This window comes from Grampus griseus, assembly GCF_964374135.1.
Source record: "Grampus griseus genome assembly, chromosome: 3".
Classification (NCBI taxonomy): Eukaryota; Metazoa; Chordata; class Mammalia; order Artiodactyla; family Delphinidae; genus Grampus; species Grampus griseus.
The window spans coordinates 8,538,061-8,563,978 of NC_139019.1; the positions used below are offsets into that span (position 1 = coordinate 8,538,061).

The 25,918-nt window shown below is 40.4% G+C and overlaps 1 protein-coding gene across 2 annotated transcripts in view; it reads left to right on the forward strand.

Moving 5' to 3' along the window:
• Positions 1–10,001: 10,001 nt before the first annotated feature.
• The window catches only part of MARCHF6 (membrane associated ring-CH-type finger 6), a 74,365-nt gene continuing 58,448 nt past the window's right edge, over positions 10,002–25,918 (forward strand). The window contains exon 1 of one of the 2 annotated variants that reach the window (XM_082651420.1): positions 10,002–10,233. In XM_082651420.1, the coding sequence (XP_082507546.1) occupies positions 10,215–10,233 (19 nt within the window). In that variant the 5' untranslated portion in view covers positions 10,002–10,214. Of the gene's footprint in view, positions 10,234–18,809; positions 18,916–25,918 lie in introns of those variants that run through there. The other variant, XM_082651419.1, reaches the window with a different exon arrangement.

The following is a 25,918-nucleotide window of genomic DNA, read 5'->3' on the forward strand; positions in this document are numbered from 1 at the left end:
ACAAAATCCTTAATTTAATTACATCTGTAAGGACTGTTTTTCTAAATAAGGTAACATTCACAGGTTCCAGGGATTAGGGCGTGGATGTGTTTTGGAGGGCCACCATTTGGCCCATGACACTCATCTCCCAAGGCAAGAACATTAAAAAGTTCATAGTTCACTCCTGAAAATGCTTGTTGACTGCCATGGAGCTCCCAAGACGTTCTGGAGCTGAGCCAATGAGCTCACGTGGAACAGCCCATCATCCATCCACCCTTGGAGATGGCATTTACTGCCAGCTTGCAGCAATCTGGTATAGCTGGGATATCCAACAGAGCTTCAAGAAATTCCTGGGCTAAAGGATCCTCTGCATGTGGAAGTCTTCATGGCCAACGTAGATACTTTTCTACTCGCAAGAGTGGACCACTTGGTCCATTTATCCTCGGGGTCCTTGGGGCTTGTATAGTTTAGCATTTTTCAGAGTGCATGCCCAGGCACTCCAGCTGTGTGACATGGCCTCTGAGAAAAGAGTTCAGAGACCAAGGACATGCGAACAACACTGGGGACCATATTCCCTCTTGAGGAGGCTCAACACATTTTAATCAATTAAAGGCACCCAGAAATCCTATGGTAGAGAAGCCCAGTATTTCCCAACTTGTCTGCAACTCTTTACAACTCATAAATCATACTTGGCTTTGGAAGGGAAATCTATTGGAAAGGAAATGTATGAGCATGTGTTTGCACTGTGTCTTCTGTGTTGGCAGAATGAGGGAATGTCAGATTATGCCTCCTTTCTGACCTTCTTTGCAATCTCAGAGCTTGTTTCAATCTCTGACTCTAATGGGCTCTGGTCTCTGCTCCGCACCAGCTCCCCTGCTGACACTTTGCTTCATCCCAGGATTCAGCTGTGTTTGCCCAGGACTTACTGACTTGCTTGATGTTACAGCAGAGAGCACAGAACTCTCTGTTATGCCAAGTCCTCTGAGGCCCTCCTCACATTCTGTTCCTTTACCATAGTTGAGGGACATGTGGGTGAGTTTTGTGTAAACGGCACCAAATAAAGCATCTTCTTTATGTGCTTCATTGAGTAATAAGTTTAGATGTGGCAACTCAGTCTAAATTTGTGTGGCTTAAGCCCAACTTCTCTTTTTCTTCCTTTGGTCTCTTCAGAAGGAACTCTCAAGGCCCAGTTACATCACATGGACAGTCAGGACGCTGTCACTTGGGAAGAACTGCAGGCGTCAACCGTGATTTGCCTTTCTCTTTCTCCTTTCTTTCCTTCCTTCCTTCTTCCCTCTCTCCCTCCCTCCTTCCCTCTCTTTCCTCCCTCCCTCTCCTTCTTTCCCTCCTTCCTTTCTCTCTTTCTTCCTTTCTTTCTTTCTCTTTTCGTTTTTCTTTCTTTCTCCTTCTTACCTTCCTTCCTCCCTCTCTCCCCCCCTCCTTCCCTCTTCCTTTTTTCATTCCTTCCCTCCCTTTCTTCTTTCTGTTCTCTCTCTTCTTTCCTTCTCTTTCTCTTTTCTTTCTTTCCTTCTTTCTTCCCTGGGTCCCTCTTCTTTGCTTCCCTCCCTCCTTTCTTCCTTTCTTTCCTTCCTTCCTTCCTTCCTTCCCTCCCTCCCTCTCTCTCTCTTTCTTTCTCTTTCTTTCTTTCCAAGAATTAGGAGATTGACACAAACAGAACAAGGTTTTATTTCATTGGAAAAATTACAGGAGACTTTTTTATCCTTAATGGCCATACCATACGGCTTGTGGGATCTTAGTTCCCCGACCAGGGATCAAACCTGCACCCGCTGCATTGGAAGCATGGAGTCTTAACCACTGGACTGCCAGGGAAGTGCAAAAATTACAGGAGAAATTTTTAATAAAGAGCTTAGAAGGTTTTGTAAGATACACTTGTCATTACAAATACCAACAAGAATGTTTTTAATGATAGCATGCACTTTCAAATTTAAGAATAATTTAAAATTTTGGCTGTCCTACTTCGTGAAAAAGATATAAATGAAAGAATATGAAGGACTGTGGCTTTCACGTTTTACTCCACAGATTCTTTTGTTTTACTTAAAAAAATATTTTCTTTTGGCCATGCCACAGGGATGTGTGATCTTAGTTCCCTGACCAGGGATCGAACCCAGGCCCCCTGCATTGGAAGCCTGGAGCCTTAACCGCTGGACCACCAGGAAAGTCTCTACTCATGTGTGATTAATGAATGGTGAGACTCAGTAGCCAACACTTTAACCAAGTGATCAAACTCGGCATCAGTAATCATGGTCCAACCTGACATTTTGGCCTCCTGATTTGCTACCATATGAAAAACACATCATCTATAAAATATTCTTGCTAAAAAATGTTTAACTTTAGTCATATCAAGCCTCTAGGCTAACTTCCAGTTTATAGGAAATACAGGGGCTAAAGGAACAGTTAAATGACACTAGGACAAATCAATCAGACAAATCTAGAATGAAGGACATTGTATAAAACAACTGTCCTGTGATTTTCCAACAGGGATTGTCATCGCAAAATGAAAGGTACAAGGACTGTTTTAGATTAAGGGAGACTATGTAGGCTTAAACCAGTGGCAATGCATGAAGGTCAATTGAATGCTTGTTCAAAAAAAAAATTCAAAACAAAACTATAAAAAACATTCTTGGGACAATTTGAGAAACTTTAGATTCTAGATGTTGTTATGGTGTGGCAATGGGTTTAAAGGACATTATTCTAACTGTAGGAGATACATGCTAAAATGCTTAGGGGGAAAGTTGTTCAGACACACACTTTCAAATGACACAGAAAAAAAACTATAGTTAAAATACATATGGCTAAATCTTAATAATTGTTGAATCTAGGTTGAGGGCATATAGGTGTTCATTGTATTATTCCTTCAACTTTTCTGTATATTTGAAAATGTTCATAATAAAATGTGCAGAAAACAACTGGTCTTGAAGGCCTTCATCTCAGTAACATTTTGGCTTAAATTGCAAGTAATTTTTATTTGAATATTGTATCTGAATATGTTAGGGATAAGAAACACTTGGTACCTTGTTATGATTTGATTTGACTCAATGTAGCTCCTTGTTGAGACTATCTGCCTGAAGCATTGAAACTGAATTCATTATAACTGAGAAGTGCAGATGCAGAAGTACAGACACACCAAACCTTATAAATCACTGTTGCTCAATTGATATTTCAGCTACCTTATGAATGTGTCTCTTGCTAAGAAAGGCATTCATATACATGTTGCTATTTCAGCAACAAAAAGTATCTATTGGAAAATTATGCTTTGTTTATTCAGCCAATATTTATTGACTTACTACTACATGTCCAGACCTGTGTTGGCCTAAGGGAAACATCAGTAAATGAAAGGGGGCCACGGCTGTTGAAGATCCACAGCCATTGACTTCCAAGTGCACAAGGACAGAAGTACCCTCATTCATGCTAATGCAGAATTCTCTAAAGATTTTGCTTGTGTACACCCTAAAGAATTATTACCTTCATTTGTTGATAAAAATTTTTCATTGTATGTTTAAATGGCAGCAAAGATGTAATTCTGGCATAAAATTGGTATTTTAAAATTGTTTCATCACTTTTTTTCAAAAATGGTCCTAGTAAGTATACTTTCTTTACAATCTTTGTCTGGTAATCCCATATCTGAAGTCTTTGTAGGATGGTTTCTGTTATCTGTACGTTCTTGTTTGTATACATAAATATATATATATATATCTCCCAGATATGGGATTACTATATTGTATCTTCCAGGTACTTAGGGGTCCCAGTAGTTCAGGATCATTTTGAACTAAATTTATTGCTTGAGATTATTTGGTTACTGGCGTGTCATGAGTTTGAGGTGCAATCCATGCCAGGGTTGGTTCGTGGGTATAATTTAATAAGGCTCAGCAAAACCAAATTTTCCTAAAAGTTTCAGAGAGGGGTCTACTTTTAGTTCACTATTCCTCCTGAGATCGCAGTTCTGGAGGCCCTGGGGGAGAATCCTGGTAGGTCTCTTAACAGATGTTTCACCATGGGCAGGCTCTGGGCTTTGACAGTTGTTATTCTTGCTCCAGGAAGCTGTCAAAATTCAGGTTCAAAGTTTGCCTGTAATCAGCAGAGCAAAAGCAACTGCCTTGTTCCATTTATATCCCGTCCTTAGATTCCGGCCTGCTAGTTGCTTTACCATTTTTGTCAACTCTTCAGTGGTTTTACAAATATGTTAATATTTTATCAAGTATTTTCAACTGTTGGTCTAAATAACCTAGCCTGCTATATTCTTGGAAAGGGAAGTAAACATCATCATTTTTCTCAATACTTTAAATGAGAAGCTCTTCTAACCTGAGGTTTCTGCCTGGACTTGAAGGCAACCATGAACTCCTGGAAACTGTATGCAACATTTTGTGTTTATGCAGTTTTTCTGGGAAAAAAGCCCACAGATTTTGTCAGATAGTCAAAGGTGCTAATGACTGAGACTCCCCAGATCTGAGAACCACTGCTTTATAGTTCCATTAGCACGTAGCAATTTTAATTTTAAAAAATGATTTCAGAATAATTTCAGACTCACAGAAGAGTTGCAAGTACAGTCCAAAAAAACTCCGATATTGCCTTTACCCAGATTCACCAACTTTTAACATCTCTCTCTCTCTCTCTCTCTCTCTCTCTCACACACACACACACACACACACACACACACAGTCTTTTTCTAAACCATTTCACTACAAGCTTCAGACCTGATTCTACACCACCCCTAAATACTCTAATGTGCATTTCCCTAAACAAGGACCTCCCAAGAAGTCAGAAAATCAACACCGATACAACGCTACCATTCAAAGAACCTATTCAAATTTTAGTTTTGCCAACTGTCCCGCAAATGTCTTTCTTAGTTTTCATGTCTAGGATTCCTTCATACATTGCATTTAGTTGTCATGTCTCTTTGGCCTCCTCCAACCTGGAATAGTTCCTCAGTCTTCTGTCTATCATGTCCTTGAGAGTTTACGAGAATACAGCCCTTATATTCCGTAGGCTGACACTCAACTTGATTCCACTGGATGCTGCCTCATGCCCAGACTCAGGCATGCATTCCTGACAAACTTCAATTTTCTCATTATGTCAATCTGTCCCATCACTGGTGATGTAGACCTTGATCATCTACTCATGTTGATGTCTTCACTGTAAAACTACTATTTTTCTTTTTAACTGTTGGAAAATGTTCCAATAATATGCTAAAATCCTGTTCCTCATTGAAACTTCACCCATTCTTAGCCTCCACTGACAACTCCAGTCTGAACCACTAACAGGTTGGTAAGTGACTTTCTGTTTATATCATTCCTTTTACATTTATTGGTTGGCATTATACTGCAAAGGAAGAGCTTTTTTCTCTCCCTACTGATTTATATCATGATGAGCTCATGGATTCCTATTTTACTTAATAGGTTATAATCTGTTAATGTAATATTTATTTTCATGCTCAAATTGTCCTCAGCATGGCCAACGGGAGCCTCTTTGAGCCAGTTTCTTTATCCTTTTAGCATGGCCCTATCACTTTTTGAGCCTTTCCTTAATTTCTGCACAAGATGTTCTAGGCTTATCTTGTAGTTTTCCTGCTTCAGCCCTAAAATCTGACATTTCTTCAGAGTCTTCGTTCCTCTTTTTTTCCCATATAAATATTTTTTGAAACTTTCGAACTTTATTATTTTTTAGAGCAGTTTAAGGTTCACAGCAAAAGTGAGAGGGAGGTACAGAGGTTTCCATATACCCCTACATAGGCTCCCCATTATTAACATCCCCCATGGTATATTTGCTATGATTGATAGACACGTCATAATCACCCAAAGTCCACAGTTTGCATTACAGTTCACTCTTGGTCTATTATTATGGATCATACAGTCTTGCTTCCTTTTAGTGGAGCATGGTATTAGAAACCAAAATCTGTATACTCAGTGTGCTCATAGCTACTGAGGTATCACTGCATGTCTATCATCTCAGAGGACAGAACTAGGAAATGTATATAACATACACATAATATTAAACATTATATATTTCCTAGCATATATATTTAATATCTGATATATATTATATATGATATTTATAGACATACATATATAGTTGAGCCTCGAATAACACTGGTTTGAACTGCATGGGTCCACTTATACTCAGATATTTTTTCAATAAATACGTACTACAGTACTACACCATCTGAGGTTGATTGAATCCAAGGATGTGGAACCACAGATATGAGGGCTGACTATAAAGTTATACTCAGCTTTTCAACTGAGCAGTGGGTCAGTGCCTCTAATCCCCACATTTTTCAAGGGTCAACTATATATATTTCTATATTTGTTTACATTTTTAAAAATGAGTTCCTAATGATACCTATATTTCCAATCCAACACCTCAGGGTTCTTTCTAGCCTTCCCATTTTCCATATTAGTATTTTCTCCAACAGTGGGAAATCTGGTCATCATTATTCAACATAATCAATTGTCGAACCACACCAGTCTTCTCTCTCTGCCACCCGCATGCCTCTCCCTTCAGCATCCATGTTCTTGCCCACATTACTGTTGTGTCTCATAGCAGGAAGGGAGGAGAAATGGAATAGAAAAATGGAAGGGAAGGGAAGATGAGATGAGAGGGAAAGGAAGATAGGAAGGAAGGAAAGAGTTTAATGTTAAGATAATGCCATAAACTGCCTTCAATTATTTATAGACGTTAATGTTAAGCTTATAGTAAGGCACTTTACTTAATTATCATACGTATACTTGGTCAGCAGCAATTCTGTGCAACTTCTGTGCAACTGTTGCAAAGCCTTGGGCTTCTATCTAAACATGGGCTCATGGTAAAAAGTTGAGAGTTTAGTGGCAGTGTTAAGAGTGTGGCTGCAAATGGCAAACAGGTGAGGTTTAACAATTAGAGGTCTGAAGATAAAGACAGACCTGTGCTTTAATTTTGGTTCCTCTTCTACATATGGCCAAAAGCAAGTTACTTATTAGCTGTCTCAGATTCTTCATCTGTGAAATGGCTACAATATTTGCTTTGCAAGATTGCTATTAACGTTCATTGGACATAATAGGGAGTTAGGTTAATTACTGTTATTGTTAGTTTGAGTTAGTGCTCAAAAAATTATACTGTTGTCTTCCCACACATCCCCTGTTGCTCCTTTGATTGTTATATGGAAATCCAGAATTACTAAGCTATAGTATCCTCATGGTACAGTGCACACACACACACACACACACACACACACACACACACACACACACACACACACAGAGGCTGGAACCACATGTATGCTATACCTTTAAGTGTCTCTTTTGATCAAAATGACTTTTTCTCAGGTTGAAATTCTGTATGAATTCTAACTGGTTTCCTTGGATAAAAGTGTGGCAAATAAAAATATTTCTATATAATCTTGGTGTCCTTGTTTGAAAACAAAGAGAATTCTAATTATAATGCATATCTATTGTTTTGTCTTCCCTTTTCTTGTGGGAAATGTTCTTTCTGCACTTCCGTAATGTAGTTCAATGGCGGTGTACACGTTATGTTCTTACAGACCCTCATCATTTGGTTCAGGGATGGGCACTTAGCTGGACCAATGAACTGTCCTTCCCCAGGAATTGTTGAGACCAGAGATCATTGCCTTCAGCCTGTCTGATGGTGAGGCTGAAGATATGACCTTGAGAGCTAACAGGGGCCTTGTCCCCAGCCATGTGGAGGAAGCTGGTGGAACAACAAGAAGCTGATGTGCAGAGAGAAGCAGAGCAGAGGGATGGGGGCAGAGAGGGGACTCTGGTTCCAGCAATTCCTGGGGCCCACTGGACCACTACCCTTGTCACAGTTTGTTCATGTCGACAGTCCATTCCTCCCTTTTGTCTACTAGCTTAGTTGGTAACCAAGAGAGGTCTGACTGCCTTATGTATCTCAAAGGGTTTGTTGTGAGGACCAATGCCCGGCACATAGTAGGGATTCAACACATATTGGTTGATTACTCTTAGGTTTAACCTCCAAATGAAAAATGAAAAAGGTTGGGGCAATTCTCAACTCTAGAAGTAACCTTCCTTTGAGCATCACAAAGGAAGACACAGAAAGACAAAACGAGGGAGCCCTCCACCCACACCGCATACACCCACATCCCTCCAATCCTAACCCAGGTCTACTGCCTGGAGGTTCACATACCTGCCCGGAAAGACCATCAGCACTTCATTCAGTAAATCTCGAAGTCTACCTCTCAGAATCCTTCCTGCTTTTGCTGTACAACCCCTGAGGCTGGGTCTGGTGGTCCTGAACTGTGACCCTGGTCTGAGTTGAGTGGTCTGCCACAGGCCTTACAAGGGATGTGAGTGCTCTGTCCTGTTGGGCGGGAGGGGTGGGGACTGGGGTATGAGCCTCCTTCAGATTCCATTCCTTGGGAGATAATATAGTCTAAACATATTTAAGAAAAAGCTTAAATATGCTCAGTTCTCAAGGTCAGCCCTTGAAATCAGCGGGCCTCCATTTTTGTTTTTTTTTTACTATCTTAACCTGACTTTCGGCAACTCAGGTTATTTATTTATTTATTATTTATTATTTTTTAATTTTGGCTGTGCTGGGTCTTCATTTCTGTGTGAGGGCTTTCTCCAGTTGCGGCAAGCAGGGGCCACTCTTCATCGCGGTGCGCGGGCCTCTCACTATCGCGGCCTCTCTTGTTGCGGAGCACAGGGTCCAGACGTGCAGGCTCAGTAGTTATGGCTCACGGGGCCTAGTTGCTCTGCGGCATGTGAGATCTTCCCAGACCAAGGCTCAAACCCGTGTCCCCTGCATTGGCAGGCAGATTCTCAACCACTGCGCCACGAGGGAAGCCCGGGTCTCCATTATTGTGTCAAGACTTTGAATTCTCTCCTACCTCGGGTAACATGAGTGACACTGGTCAAATCAGTGACATCAGTCCTCAAGGGCTGCTCTCTCTACAGAGGATTCCACTTCGTTATTTTTATTCTAAGTCTCATTCTGATTGATGAGGCTTGGGGGAGGGCGTCTTCCCAACTCCTTCACTCACACAGATGGAAAAGAGATTGCTAGCATTCCTGAATGTATCATGTATCTAATCTATATGCAAGTCATCTGCATATTCTTTAAAATAGATTTCCTTGGGATTAGAAACACCATTAGTTCTACTCAGGCGATTCTAAAAGTGGTGACCTTTCTAACTTGTTATTTTCTACATAGTTCTTCACTTAGACAAAAAGCCAGGGATTAAAGTGAGGAAAGGTGCTGTACTGATGGAAGCAGAGCTCAGTCCGAAGCAATTTAGCTCCGGCCAGATAAGCGTCCGACACGCAGTGTTATCAAGCCCTGTCTGTATCTGAACCGATTTCCCTTAGAGGAGAGTGTTGCAGCCTCCAGCCTAAGCAGGTTATTGAAGCAGTCCTTCCAGTCAAATGAAGAAGTTTCCCCGGGAGGGAGTGTGGTAGAGTTAGAGCTTGCCTTTTTAATTTCAGTGATATTTCAGTACTTCCTCAAAACGTGCATCAGAAGTGCCCGCGTGGGGAACAAAAATGCGTATCCCTGGGCCGACTCCAAACACGCGGCACCAGAATCTCGGGGCGGGAGGGAGGGGGACGCCGAACTTGTATTTTCACAGGCGCCCAGGTAACTAACTCTTCAGCTCTGAGACCCGCTTTTGTCTGCACCGTGCCCGGCCGGCGCTGGGCTCGCCACCTCGCCGTCAGGCGCTCGCTCCCGCTGCTCTCCTCCCTCAGCTCTGCGCCTTCTTTGTTGCCTCCCTCGGGGTCATTAGAACTCAGCTCCTTCTAAGGTTTCAGCCCCATTGCCCCGCGCAGCCCGCGGGACAAAGCCCGTGCGGCCCGCCACCCGCGAGAGTTGCCACCCGCTGTCCGCGAGGGGCGCCGCAACGTCCCCGCGGCCGCCACCCACCGAGCCAAGGAGCCACGGCCGCCGCGGCCGCCGACGGAAGTGACGGCACCTGTCGTTGACGCGCCCCGCCCCTTCCGCCTCCGCGCCCCACCCAGGCCTCTCCCCTCCGCCCTCCCCGCCCCTCCCCCTCCCCTCCCTCGCCCGCTTTCTGTCAGCCTTTCTCCCTCTCCCTGTCCCCCTCTCTCCTTCCTCTAGCTTCCTCTTTCGCACCTGAGCAACGCACCTGCCCGGGCCCGGCTCCGCTCCCTCCTCCCTTCCCCCCGCCCCGGCCGGAAGGCTCCGGCCTCCGCCGCGGGAGCTTGGCGGCTGCGTCACCGCCGCCCCCCCTCGCCGCCCCAGACAAGATGGACACCGCCGAGGAAGGTAAGTCGGCGGCGCCCGCGCCCTTGCTCTGGCGACCGGGTTCGGGCCGGGCCCGCGCCCAGTCCGCGGCGCTCGAGGCAGGCGGCGGGCGGAGCGGCGGGGGCGCCTCGGCTTGGGGCGGGCGCGTGGGGACGGCGGCGCGACCCGGCGGGCGGGATGAGGCGCCCGGGCCGTTTGCCCGCCGAGCGGCGGGCTCGAGGGGCGGCAGGGAGCAGGAGGTGACCCCTTGGCGCCCCCGGCCGTTTCTCGCCCGCGCGCGCGCGCGCGGAGCGCAGGACCCCTACCCGGGCCGGGGGCGTCGGGCTGCGGTGGCCGCGGCCGGCGTGGCTCCCCGCCCCCTCTGTCCCGCCAGTCCCGGGTGGGGGGGGGGGACGGCGCCGTGGTCGCTGCACGAAGTCTGGGGGCGTTTTCCACGCCCTTTCCCACTCGGTTTTGTCTTTCTTTATGTCGCTTTGCCCCTCGCTCTCCGGGCCCGACCCTTTCACGATAAAACTTCTTTGTTGACTGAAACTTCGCGAAAAATACCCCGCCAGGTGACGGCCTGGTGGAGTGAACTGACTCCGTATTTAAAAACCTTGCCCTCTGCTTGCGTGGCCCCTAGTTGTTTGTTTACTAAGCGAGGCAGAGGCAGGGCCACCGGGGTTATTCGAAGCAGGAAGGCTCTTTGTTTCGGTGTAGTTTATTTTGTGCTTAGTCTCTGGCACCAATAAGCAGAGTTTTGTGTGTCTGTTTTGCTTTGTGAGTGCGTGTGTTTTGGATGTGGCTGTTCTGGAACAAGCTGACTCTTGTGAACTGAATACAGAAGTGAAGACATGACTGAACATCTGTGACTATTGAAACGCATTTGCTGATCCCGCGAAGGTAGTTAGGTTGTTTTTAAGCAGTTTTATCTTTTTGGAGTTTATCGAATAATTTCGTGAGTCTATAGAGGAAGTTCCTAATCGCTTTCCTGTTGTTGCGGTTATCGGTGAAGATACATTTATGCTTTGGGTTTATTATGTGGGGATATGATAAGCGTCTTGCAACCTTACAGGTTGTGATTTTGATGATTTTAGATGAAGATCGTTGGGGACTATCGTGGTGTGCAGTAATGGGTGATGAAGAGTTTGATGTCTGTATATGTGATGCGTGGAGGGGATCAATTTATCATTTTTTTTAAAGAAGTCTTTCTTTGGATAGGAAGAACCTCAACTGTAATGATGTTTGCATGTTATACTTGACAGTTTACAAAGCATAGTTACATGCCTTCACATTTGATCTAAGATCCCTATGGAGTAGGAAGGTATTATTATCTTTTATAGGTGTGGAAGTTAGTTAGTTTAGTTATTTTAATAGTTTGTCCAAGTTTCACATCCTAGTAAGAGAAAGATTTGAACCTAGGTATCCTGATTACACAGTTTTCCTTTCATTATGGCTCAGTTGTTTTTATTATGTGCTGTGAGTGAAAGGTAATCACCACAGGAGACTCCTTTGGAAAAAATAGTAAAGTGAAACTGCTGAGGAGGTTAGGAATTACTTTCTTTTGACAGGTGGTCCTAGTGTGTAAATTTCCATCTACATCCATACATCCTTTTGGATTCAAATTTTAATGACTCAGTCTAGTAATGCATGTGTTTATTGATTTATCGATTGATATATACTGGCATGTTTTATTAAATTCCCATTCTTTGAGCTTAGGCACTTAGTAATTGCATACACTTATGGTATGATAGTGGAGATTCATGAATTGCAGAATCGAAAAGCTGGAATCATGAAAGAAATATTTTCTGAGTGCTTCTAGTGCACTGCCCACCCCCCTCAGTCAGGGTGAGGTACAAATGATATTTATTTACTGACTTGAACACTGTTCTCTATTGAAATAACTGACACTTACTGAGGACTTGATGGACGGCATGTACTTCACTAAACATTTTATACACATCTCATTTAACTCTCCTAAGACTGTTAAGTAGGCACCATTCCCTTTTTACAGATGAGGAAACTGAGGGTTAGTGTGGTTAAATAACTTGCCCAAGGTCATACAGGTAACAGATGTCAGAGACAAGATTCCAACTCAGGTCTGTCAGACTCCGTGGTTAAATTTATAAGTGGATACCCAGTGTCCAGTGTTGAGATGACTGTATTTTTGTCACTCCCTTTATAAGAGGAATCATCTACATAATTTGACAAAGCTTTACTTTGCGTTTGTTTTATGACACTGTTAGTCATGAAATGAAAGTGAATTTTAATACTGCTAATGCCTAATTTTGCAAAATTCCAAATTGGAAGTCTTCTGAAATTTTCAAAGTTAATGTAAATTTAACTTGAAAAAATGCTGGAAGGAAAGGGAGGATTACAGAAGATTTCAGGATAAAATGACAAAGTGAAGACACCGAAAAGCTTGGAAACTTCTGTTTGCTAAATGAGTTATTACAGGTTATTTCTTCAATTAAAAAATGCAATTGGGTTTTTGATTATAAAAGAAACTTTTTTTTTTGGTAGGAGACTTGGAAAATATGGCTAAACATAAAGAAAATAAAAATTTTTAAAATCTTTAAATTTTATCACTTGTTAAAAACACTGATGATGTTGTTTACTTATCTGTTTTTTAATATGTTAATCTGAGCAAACAGAAATCTGAAATACCAACCTGCAAAGAGATTGTTAAGCTCTTCCATCTCTTAAAAATTGCCTGTTGCTTTCCTCTAATGGTACCATATATGATGTTACCATATATGATGTTAGAATGCTCAGAATGTTTCATATTTGTAGTAAACAAGACTGAATTCTATTAGAAAATTGGTTGTTTGCCAGATGGATTTTGACCCTTCATATTTTGTGTTTGCTAGGTATTAAAGATCTCTAAAGTGTTCAGTGTATTGTTTTATTTTTGTAAAATCAACAGTTCTATAATCCATTCTCATAATACAGCCATGCCTTGTTTTATTGTGTTCATTTTATTGAGCTTTGCAGATATTAATTTGTTTTTACAAATTGAGAGTTTGTGGCAACCCTGCATTGAGTAAGTCTGTAGGTGCCATTTTTCCTGAAGCATTTGCTCACTTCATGTCTCTGTGTCACATCTTAGTAATTCTTTTAAATATTTCAGATTTTTTCATTATTATTATATTTGTTATGGTGATCTGTGATTTACTGTTGTAATTGTTTTGGGACACCATGAACTGTGCCCACAAAGACAGTGAACTTAATAGATAAATGTGTGTATTCTCACTGCCCCACCAACTTCTGTTCCTGTCTCTTTTTTTCTCCTTGGGGCCTCCCTATTCCCTGAGGCTCAACAATATTTAAATTAGGCCATTTAATAACTGTAATGATCTCTAAGTATTCAAGTGAAAGGAAGAGTCTCATGTCTCTCACTTTAAATCAAAAGTTAGAGATAAGTAAGATTAGTGAGGAAAGCATGTTGAAATCCGAGATAGGCTGAAAGCTAGGCCTCTTGCACCAGTTAGCCAAGTTGTGAATGTAAGGGAAAAGTTCTTGAGGAAAGTTAAAAGTGTTCCTGCAGTGAACACATGGATGATAAGAAACAGCCATATTGCTTATATAGAGAAAGTTTTAGTTGTCTGGAGAGAAGATCAAACCAGCCACAACAGTCCCTAAAGCCAAAGCCTAATCCAGAGCAAGGCTCTAACTCTCTTCAGTTCTGAGAAGGCTGAGAAAGTTGAGGAACCTGCACAAGAAAAGTTTAAAGCTAGCAGAGCTTGGTTCATGAGGTTTAAGGAAAGAAGTTGTCTCCATAACACCAAAGTGCAAAGTGAAGCAGCAAATACTGACGTAGAAGCTGCAGCAAGTTATCCAGAAGATCCAGCTGAGATAATTCTTGGTGGTCACACTGAAAAACAGATTTTCGGTGTAGATGAAACAGCCTTATATTTGAAGCAGATGCCACCTAGGACTTTCAGAGCTAGAGAGGAGACGTCAATGCCTGGCTTCAGACCTTCAAAGGACAGGCTGATTCTTGCTGGGGCTAATGTAGCTAGTGACTTGAAGCTGAAGCCATTGCTCATTTACCATTCCAAAAATCCTAGGGTGCTTAAGAATTATTTTTAATCTACTCTGCCTGTGTTCGGTAGATGGAACAACAAAGCCTAGATGACAGCACATCTGTTTACAACATGGTTTACTGAATATCTTAAACCCACTGTTGAGACCTACTGCTCAGAAAAAAAGAAGGTTCCTTTCAAAATATTATTGCTTACTGACAATGTACCTGGTCACCCAAGAGCTGTGATGGAGATGTACAACAAGATGAGTGTTGTTTTCATGCCTGCAAACACAACACCCATTCTGTAGCCCATGGATCAAGAAGTAATTTCAACTTTCAAGTCTTATTATTTAGGAAATGCATTTCATAAGGCCATAGCTGCCATAGATAATGATTCCTCTGATGGATCTGGACAAAGTAAATTGAAAACATTCTGGAAAGGATTCACCATGCTAGATGCCATTAAGAACATTTGTGATTCTAACACAACATTGTAAATCAACTATACTTTAATAAAAAAAATAAAATTTAAAAAAAGAACATTTGTAATTCATGGGAAGAGGCAAAAATGTCAACATTAATAGGGGTTTGGAAGTTGATTCCAACTGTCATGGATGATTTTGAGGGGTTCAGGACTTCAGTGGAGGAAGTAACTGCAGATGTGGTACAAATAGCAAGAAAAATAGAAGTGGAGCCTGGAGATGTGACTGAATTCTGTAATCTCATGATAAAATTTTAACAGATGAGGAGTTGCTTTTTATGGATGAGCAAAGAAAGTGGTTTCTTGAGACAGAATCTGCTCCTAGTGAAGATGAAATGAAAAGTTGTTCAAATGACAACAAAGCATTTAGAATATGATGTAAACTTAGTTGGTAAGGCAGGGGCAGGGTGTAAGAGGATTGACTCCGATTTTGAAAGAAGTTCTGTTAGGTAAACTGCTCTGTATCATCAAATATTTGAACTTCAGAGCTTGAGGAGATCTTAGATCTTCCTCATTTTATCGACTAGGAATCTGATCCTGCAAAGCACTGATATTTTTCAGTTTAAAAAAAAAATCTGTTCTTTGCTCAAGGATATACATTTTTTAAAAGTAAAAGCACTGCAACATTGGAGTAAATGTTGCAAGTATTGATGTATGAAACTCTCATTAAGATATTAAACGTTTTGCCATAGTAGGGTGCTCTCATTTCAGCCCAGTGATATATAGAGCTGATGTTTTTCATTTTTCTAAATTACTGCTCACACTAGCAGAATGTAGTATAAAATCTTAGCAACCTATTTTTATGGACTGCCAAAACAATTGTTCTTTATGCTTTATGAGTCATATTCATTGGGAAGGGATGAAGCTGAACTTTATCATAGTTGATCATGTTCTATATCTATTATGGTAAAACCTTGAGGTGACTTAGATTTGGAAGTAATGAGTTAAAAGGATAGGAAGTTGTCAGAACCAGACAGCTAGTTACTGTCTTTCTAGAACCACATGGTCTTTCATCTCTGCTTCCAGTAATGCCTGCTTCATTCTTCTTGCCACAGATCAACTTTCACTGCTTTGGCATGCTTACGGGCAAGCATACATGCACTTATTTGACAAGTGTTTATTGAGCACCTGTTAACTAGCTAGGCAATATTTTATGCACTTGGGCTAGGCTGGTAACAAAATAGACAAAATCCCTTCTTTCATAGAACCTACGTTCTTGTTTTTGGCTTGGTAGAGGAGGAGGGGAGGACAGAAAATAAACATGTAGTAAATTATGTGGCATGATGAGATGGTTATACGTGCTGTGGAGAACAGTTAGTTGGGAGGGAACAAGATGGGTGAGAAAAGGATGAGATGAAGGTGGATTACAAAGGGGCATGAGTTAATTTTGGTGGTGATGGATATGTTCATTATCTTGATTGTGGTGACAGTTTTACCAGTGTCAAGCGTATCAGGTGATAACCTCTAAGTAAGCGTATTTTATTGCATGTCCGTTATTCCTCAGTAAAACTGTTTTTTAAAATCCATTGTCTTTTACTCATGCATGGCTTTGTAACCTCATGTATTGATTATTTGGTAGCTGTTGGATCAAGTTATGCAAATCTTCCAAATCTTGACACATTTTCCTGTGTAACATAAAAGTCACATTCATTAATGTCACCACGTATCTCAAAAAGGCTTTAGGTATTGGAGAAGCTGTCGTTCTTATTGTGGTGGATGTAGGTTTTCTAAAATCCTAATATTTGCTTGAAAGTTTTATTTTTGTCAGTGGCAGCAAATATTGTCAGTGTTTTCCTTGGTTCTTAGGCTCACTTCATTCTTTTGTGACACAATGCCTGCCGAATACCCAAATCTGTCTGAATAACTGTTGTTTGTCATTTTGTTGTTGTTTTGTTTTTTCTCATAGTAAAAATGGTGTTTCGTGGGGGGTGGGGGTGGGGGTGGGGAAGCAGTTAGTTCAGCTGGTAACTCCAAAGAGTAATACAAGTGCTTTTTCTTGAGACAAACACTGCTGTTGAGCCTGAGTCCAGGAGTGAGTCCACACTCTCTGTATTTTTCACCTAAAATTTCCACTTGGTTCTTCTTTGAATCTTCTTTTTCCTTGACACTTTGGATCCAGTGAGGAGACAGAAAACACAGTAACTTAACTAGAGGAAGTTGAAAGAATTGTTAACCTATGATTAGAATAATTATATAATTATATAATTATAAAGATGTAAGGACTACTGTAAAGTGTACTGTGGGCCTGAGGGAAAATGCCCAAGTAAGGACAGACTGGGGAGGGGTGAGGGCCCCTCCTCACAGCTGTGGTTCAGACCTCATTGGAGAAGTATGGAGTTGTCCAAGCCAGAGCTAGTCCACAGTTTCTGGGTGAGCAGGAAACAACCCTCCAGGGTGGATGCAGGAGGCTCAAGGTTGATGGGTAGGCATGCAGACAGAGTTAGGGTACCACTGTGGGCTCAAGGCCTGGAGTGTGTTGAGCTGTTATCAGTAGGGCTGTGAGAAGTTGGATACTAAAGCAAACCTACTGACAGGGCAGCGGGAGCAAGGAGGGCTCCAGTCCTCCTGTGTGGTCCCTTCAGCACCCTCTACCGACAAATTTATTTTTAAAAACTCTTTAAAAGAGTCCAACCTCTTATCAGTGAACAGGTGGTACTGAAGGATAAATTTGGACCTGAGAGGAAATATTCAGTACATTGATACTTGGCACACTCCTGCTAAAACTTGGGAGTTATTGCCTGTGCTGCTGAATTTGCATTTGCCCACTGCTGGCAAAATCCTCACCACGAACTCTAACTACTGCAGGAGTCCACAGTACCTGCAGTTAGTTGCCACTGCTGTTTTTAGAGCCAGAAGTAGGAAATGGCTTTACACCTTCCCACCATCTTATGATCCCACAGAAGAGCTTCTCATTGAAAGCATGTAACTCAAGCCTAGTCAGCAAGGCAGATGTAGTTTTCAGGCTTCCAGGAGCAATAGTATAGGTGAATGTTAGTTTTGTAATGATCAGTAATCTGGAGAGATAAGAAATAACTAAGCTTTGGGATATATGGAGAATTGGGATATATGGAGAATTGGAATTTAAATGTATGCTTTCAAGGCCTAATTACCAAATCCATGGTAAAAAAAAAATAGGTATACTTTCACAGTCAAAATGGAAGTGTTTTTCACAGAATTTTAGCAGTTAAAATTTTCTTGTAATTGTAAAAGTAGCAATGAAACAGTAGAAACTTTGGGAAAACGGGAAGGAAATCACGCATGTTCTCATCTAACCAATATAATGGCTATCATTTTTTGTATTTTCTGTTTTAGGCTGTTTTGTGTTTTTTCCCTAGTTCTAAGGACAGTGTGTATTCATTTTTTTATTCCTGCTTTGTTTACTTAACATTATGCAGATTTCCATATTGTCATATAACTGTTAATATTTGCTATTTTTAAGGGACTATAGACATTTGTGTAGTAAATGTACCACAATTTATGTAGCCACACTTCTGGTTTTAGCTATATAGGTTATCCACAGATATTTTGAATAATACTTCTTAATAATGTATTTTCAATATTTGTTTACTGTAATCGTAGCTACTAATTATAAAATTTTTGTTAATCAGCTATTAAAAATCCTTTGTTACTGCAACCAGGTGAATCAAGGTCAACATTAACAGTCATAAAAATCATGTTGATAATGTACCGTTCCTATTCTGTGATGAAATGGCACTTTACCTATGTGATTTTCCTCCCCAGAACCCATAGCCCCACTCTAATCATGAGCAAAAACATCAAACCAATTCTGGGGACTTCCCTGGTGGTGCAGTGGTTAAGAATCTGCCTGCCAATGCAGGGGACAGGGGTTCGAGCCCTGGTCTGGAAGGATCCCATATGCCACGGAGCAACTATGCCCGTGAGCCACAACTACTGAGCCCACGAGCCACAACTACTGAAGCCTGCGTGCCTGGAGCCCGTGCTCCGCAACAAAGATAAACCACTGCAATGAGAAGCCTGCACACCACAACAAAGAGTAACCCCTGCTCACCGCAACTAGAGAAAGCCCTCGTGCAGCAACGAAGATGCAATGCACACAAAAAAATAAATTAATTTAAAAAAAAAATCAAAGTCATCAAAAACAAGGAAAGTGTGAGACACTGCCAGAGCCAAGAGACGACTAAGGAGACGTGACAACTAAATGTAATGTGGATTCTGGAACAGAAAATGACATTAGGTAAAGATCAAGGAAATCTGAATAAACCGTTGATTTTAGTTAATGATAGTGTGTCATTATGGCTTCATTAAGTGTAGTAGAACTACCATCCTAATGTAGGATGTTAATAAGAGGGGATACTGGGTACTGTGTACGGGGGAGCATTGTACTGTCTCCTCACATTTTCTGTAAGTGTAATCTGTTCTAAAAAATAAAGTGTATTAAACCCTTTGTTTATTAAATTATCACTAGTTTATCAGCAGAAGGAAAGTGGAAACATTTTGAAACCTTACGTGAAACAATTTTCAGGATAGACAGTGGCTTAAGAGTTAAGATGTACCCAAAGCTTTAAGAGTTGTTTTGCATTTTTTCTCATAGTAGATACTTAGAATATATTTGGTGAACTGGATTTTTGGCTAAAAAAACTAACGGGATGGGCTAGCCTTGAATGGGTGTTGACTTCCACAGCTGGCACCAACTTGATAACCTCTCACACTATTGGGTGTTCCCCCTCCCTTTCATCTCATGGGCTGTCTCCATATTCAGTCACTAAGGACTTGAAGGTTTCATTCAAAAAAAACCTTACTGAGCTAGGTACTGTGCTAGGAACTTCTAAAAGGTATGCTTTGTGAAGATATTAAGTATTCAAATAAAGCAACAAAAGTTGCCATAGGAGTTAACAGAAGAAATTTACCCTTGAAAACCAGGAAGAGCTTTGCGTTATTGTTCTAGGTAAGTTTGCATTCATAACCAGCAGAGTGCATTGATTTTACTTTGGCCTGAGCAAGATTTGTAATTTTACTGCATGTAAATTTGGTGGAGCCTTACTCCACCACAGAACATTATTTCATTTTTAGTGAAGGGCCTCAGGCTGCACCTTTTGTAGACTGCACTCTCCTTTTGTACCCTTGGCCTTGTTATTCTCTTGAGGTTTTGGGTAGTGGGATTGATCCTAGTAAACAAAATAGATTATTTTTTCTTTGACTCCCCCCCCTTTTCTCCATTGAGGCATTTTATTTGCACATTGTTATATACTCCTAGGAAAAAAAATTACAGGATTTCTCTCCTATGTGTTTTTGTCTTGTTTCTTCATGGTTGTCCTGCCAGCTGAGGTTGTCAGTACAGTGAAACCAAGCTAGAAGAATGGAAGTAGGTTATTTTGACATTTTCCTAGATTTTTGAGTTGCACTTCAAATCTGGGCCTGATCACTCCATGCTTGTTTAACTTGCCTTTGAGGTTCACAATAATTTTCCCAGCTCTGTGATCATCAGTGATTTGAAATTTGGCAATGTAAGCATGCTTCATCATTACAATTAGAAACCAGATGATTTTGAAGCATAGCCTGACAAGAACCTGGCATTTGTCTCTCTTTTCAGCATTGTTAATGCTCTTGAGAGCATCAGCCAGGTCATTCATGCACACCATTGCGGTAGCACGGAAAGATGGTGAAAAGAGTTTTCTTTGACTTTCTGTGTTGGTGGTGGTTGTGCTTGTTTTAGTTTTTGTTTTGTGAAGCAGCTAAGATCTTTTATAAAACAGGATAGGCTAATTTATGTCTTAGTCACAAAATTCCCCCAAACCTGAGCAACAGAAGGTTGCTTTAAGTTTCTCACTGACATCACGTCCAGTGTGGCTGGGGAAAGATTCTCCTGCTAATAATGCTGGTCACTTGGAGATCTAGATTGGAGACCATGGCTTAGCACATGATTCCACAATTGTTCAGGCAAGAAAATGCAGTGTGATGGATTGTGTTTATTGGTGCCCAAAGACTTCTATCCAGAAGTGATGGCACATCACTATAACTCATATTTCATTGACTAAAGCAAGTCACATGTTCAGGTATAATTTCAGAGGTGACAGGGAAGTGCAGTACTGCCACATACCCAGAAAGTAGAATGCCAAAAATATTTGATGACCAATGCTGATGATTTCCACAGTCTCTAGCAACATTAATTCCTACCTGGTCGGATGAAATAAATGTGCTCATTGGGGTATATTTCAATCTACAACTTCATTAGAACACATTTTAGAGAGGGAACTAATTTTTTTTCATGTCGTTACCTTTTCTCATTTGTTCTTTTTCTCTATGTCTGTTTAGACACTAGTACTGTAGAAAACCTGATTTTATTAAAATTAAAGTGTATTTAAAGTCTTCCTTATTTAATGTCTCTGAGTTTTTGACAAGTACATATAGTCATGTAGCCACCACAATCAAAATATAGAATAGTTCTTTCACTCCCCAAAATAACTTCGTGTCTTTTTATGGTCAGCTCCACCCCCAGACCTGGCAACCACTGATCTGTTTCTGTCTGTATAGTTTTGTTTTTTCCAGAATGTCATAAGTGGAATTAAACAGTATGTAGCTGTTTGAGTCTGGCTTCTTTCAGCTTAACATAATGCATTTAAGATATAGTCACATTGTTGCCTGTATCAGCAGTTTGTTCATTTTTATTGCTGAGTAGTATTCTATTGTAGGGATGTGCCACAGTTATCCATTCCGCAGTTGTGGAATGCTTGGGTTGGTTGTTTCCGGTCTGGGAGAATTATGAATGAAATTCACATAGGTTTTTGTGCAAACATAAGTTTTCATTTTACTAGGTTAATACCTAGGAATAGGATTGCTGGATGTATGGTAAGAGTATATATGTTTTTATTTTTGTTATTTTAATAGGTATGTAGTGGTAATCTTACTGTGGTTTAAGCTTTGTTGTTAATGTAAAATTTACATAACAAAATTTACCATTCTAACCATTTTTAAGTGTCTGATTCAGTGGCATTAAATATAAGCACATTGTTGTACAGTCATCAGCATCTTAACTTTGTTTTTAATTTGCATTTCCTTAATGAGTCAGCATTGTTTCCATTTGTAGACCTTCTTTGCTGAAGTATCTGTTCAAATCCTTTGCTGAATTTTTTTGGACTATTTTCTTATTGTTAAGAGCGAATTAGTAAGCTGGACGAAGAATTTGAATAGATAGTTCACAAAGAGAACATGGCAAAATGTGGAAATATCCAGCTTCACTAGTAATAAAACTACTTCTTACTTAGCTGTTGTACTAGTTAGTTTTACCCTTATATTTCAGTAATGTGTTTCATTAGAGGGAGCAAATCTACTGTTCAAAAGGAAGAAAATTATAAATTTGGAGCGGTAGATAGTAGATATATATAAGATATTGACATTAAATTATGAAAAAATAAAACATTCAAGGAAACTTGATCACATAAACAGGTTGTGTATGATAACGTCAAAAAGTTGTCTTTTGGAATTGGGGGTTAGGTTTTAAATCCTCATTTCCTTATTAACTTGCTTGATAATATAGTTGGGCTAGGATTAGAAATAGAGTTTGCTAATCTTAAGTCTACTCCCCACTTGTTCTTGACTGTTAGAGGTGATGGTAGGGTCGAATTTTTTTCTTGTACTGTTTGGCTGGGGTACAGCAGTAGTTACTGTCTCAAGTTTTCTGTCTTGCTGAGTTGCCCTTCCCTGGTCCTTTGGCTAGAGAGAGAGCAAGCTTTTGGGGGGAATTTTTTTTGTCTGTTCTCATTGGTGTTTCTACCTTGCCAGCTTCTCCACCTCAGCCTCCAGTCCAGGATACTTGAGGCAAAACACAAATCCAGAGAACTCACTGCCTTGTGGTTCCTTGGCGTCCCAGCTTCTTTTGCTGATCTGCCTTCTCTTCACCTTTTAGAGTCTTCTTATGTTTGTTTTGTATTATAATATCTGGGGTTTTTAGCTGTCCTTGGCAGGAGGAGTAGGCAGAAAACTCCTACTATTTCATCTTGGTGTAGAATCTTCATTCGTCTTTTAGTCTTTATTGCTGCCTTTCTCTAGAGCGAACCTTTATCCTTATTTTCTAAATGATATGTGTTTTACATGTTTCTGAATTTTTTTACATGTGGAATTATATAGGAGTAGGTACTCTTTGCGTCTGGGGTTCTTTATCACTCAACATCATTTTGTGAGATAAATCCAAATTGTGGTTTGTGGTTTTGGTTGGTTTATTGTTTTTGCCATGAAGTATTAAATTATGTGAATATACCAAAATTTATTTATCCAAATTTATTTGCCAAATTTAGGCAATTCGGGTGGTTTCCATTTTGGAGGCATTATTATGAATAGAGCTGCTATGAACATTCTTGTACATGTCTTTGAACATAAGTATATAGGAAACTATTAATTTTAAGTAAGATATTAGCAAAATACTACACAAATATATACAGTTGATCCTTCAGCAACACTGGTTTGAGCTACTTGGGTCCACTTATATGCGGATCTTTTCCAGTACTTATATGGTGTTGGCCCCTGTCCCATTCGTGGGTGTCACATCTGTAAATTCAACCAACTGTAGATCAGAATTTTCATCTGAATTTGCTTGAATCCGTGGATGTGGACAGAACCTGCAGATGTGGAGGGCCAACTATGGGACTTGAGTGCCCTGGAGTTTTGGGATACATGGGGGCTCTTGGAAGCAATCCATCCATGGATGCCTAGGTACACCTGCACTATAGGCAACATACACTTATAAAATAAGGAAAGAACTTCTTTCCCCCAACCCTGATCCGCACAACGTAGCAACTGTTAATAGTTTCTTATGTATTCTTCCAGAATAAATGTTTAACTATGACCTTTATATACCTGTGCCTTGTTTCAGATTTTTCTCCTGGAATATAGATTGGCAGGGAAGAACCTTCCATTGCTTCTACTCCATACGCACGGACTAGCTAAGGAAATTGAGTTGAGGATATAGAGCAATGGCAGTTGCAGCCTATCTCTTAGGTAGCTTTTCCTGACCTCCATTTCCCTGATAAGGAGTGGATAAGCCACACCGAATCAGGTGTGGCTCAGGGCCTGCTAAACAGCTGAGTGTTTGCCTTGAAGAGTTTTATAGCTGAGGCTTATCACCATTCTGGTTGATTTATAGCAACAATCTTTGCCTTTCCATTTAGGGAAATATTTATACATAAAGTACTCTTGAGCAAAACTCAGTCACAACTTCATCATGTGGGGAAACACAAGAGTCAGTACTGCAAAAGAGATTTGTGATGTTGTTTCTTGGACCAGATTCTGTATTAGAGTCATTTAGATGAAATGGTTTTAATAGAAATGGGTTGTGGGTTGCATAGCAGTAGGCTTTTAGGAATGTTGAGGCAGATTATTTAGATCTTATTTTGCTTTCTTTCCCTGATGAAGATATAGCCAGTGAAAGTTTTAACACATTTTGAAAAACATGGTCAGTGAAATAGGAAAATTGCTAACATGAGTTTTCACATTTGTGTGTGTATGTTAAATAAACCACATGCAAAGACCTCCTGCTAAAGAACTTCACTGATAAGATTGGACTTGGTGGGCTTCCCTGGTGGCACAGTGGTTAAGAATCCGCCTGCCAGTGCAGGGGACACGGGTTTGAGCCCTGGTCTGGGAAGATCCCACATGCCGCCAAGCAACTAAGCCTGTGCGCCACAACTACTGAGGCTGTGCTCTAGAGCCCGTGCTCCCCAGCAAGAGAAGCCACCGCGATGAGAAGCCCGTGCACTGCAACAGAGAGTAGCCCCCACTCACCGCAGCTAGAGAAAGACAGTGTGCAGCAACAAAGACCCAACGCAGCCATAAATAAATAAATAAACAAACAAACAAACAAATAGGACTTGGTAGTGTTAGTAAAGTGAAAGTTCAGCTATGATATTTACAAATTGCATGTTAACCTTTGATTGTTTTTTTTAAAGTTTCATTATACAAAATTTCAAACTCTCACAAATAGATTAATGTAATAAACTTCCGTATAACCAGCATCTGGATTCAACAGATACAAGCATATGGTTGATAATTCTTTTATCTCAATTCTTTTATCTCTTGCCTCCCCACACTTCTGCTGGATTGTTTTAAAGGAAATCCCAGATACGATATCTTTTCATCCATGAATACTTACGTATTCTAAGAGATAATTTTTTTTAAACAAATAACCACAATACCAGTATCATACTTACTGTCTTTATCCTCCAAGTTTTAAAGTAACAATCAATATTATTACTATTAACATGATGATTACTGAATTCTCTTTAGGATTTCTTTATAGTTCCTTCTGTCTTTGGATATAGCCTACTTGAGGATATATTACCATGTTTTAAAGTCTAAAGTAATTATTTTCTGTGATTAAGCTTGATATACACAGGTTCATTTGATTTGTTTTTGGTTTATTTTGCATTTTGATTATTATATGATTTCCACTTTTATTATTATGTAAAAGATATCCATGTAAAACAAAGTGATTCAGAAGTCTAATGTTCCCTTCCCTTTTCCTTTTATAATCAGTGGAGCTTGTGAAGTCCCTGATACAATAATGATAATTGTATGCATATGTGTATTTTGAGAGAGCCATAGTTATTCTCTGATTTTTTTCAGATGTTCTGTGAGCAAAATCTATCTGTCTATCTATCTCTCAGCATACCTAAACATACCACTACGATAGAGCAGTGGTTCTCAAACTCTTTTGGTCTCAGGATCCCTGTAAATTCTTCTAAAGGATTCAGAAGAGCTTTTAATTGCCGTATAAGAGAATAAAAAAATTTAGAAATATTTATTCACTTAACACACTCATTATGTGTTAATATAAAATTTTTTTCATGAAAATAACTGTATATTCCAAACCCAAAATATTGGTGAGAAGAGTGGATTTGTTTTATATTTACATACCTCTTAAATGTCTCGTTTAATGGGAGGCAGCTGCATTCAAACAGGTGTCTCATGTAGCCTCTGGAAAACTCCACTGTACACTGGCAAGACAATGAGAGTAAAACACTATTAGTGTTATGGTGAAAATAGTTTTGACCTTGCAGGGCAAGGTGAGTCCAGTCCTGTACTTTAGACTGTCGAGCAGAGCTCTGGGCCTTGATTTAGATTTGTTGTGTTTGCTTAGTTTTCTGTTTATTGGTTCGTCCTTCAGAAGGATGGAGTCTTCTGAAGATCAGTGTCTGGTCGTATTCACGTGTTTCTCTGTCCTGCTAGTGGAAGTGCTGTCTCTCCAG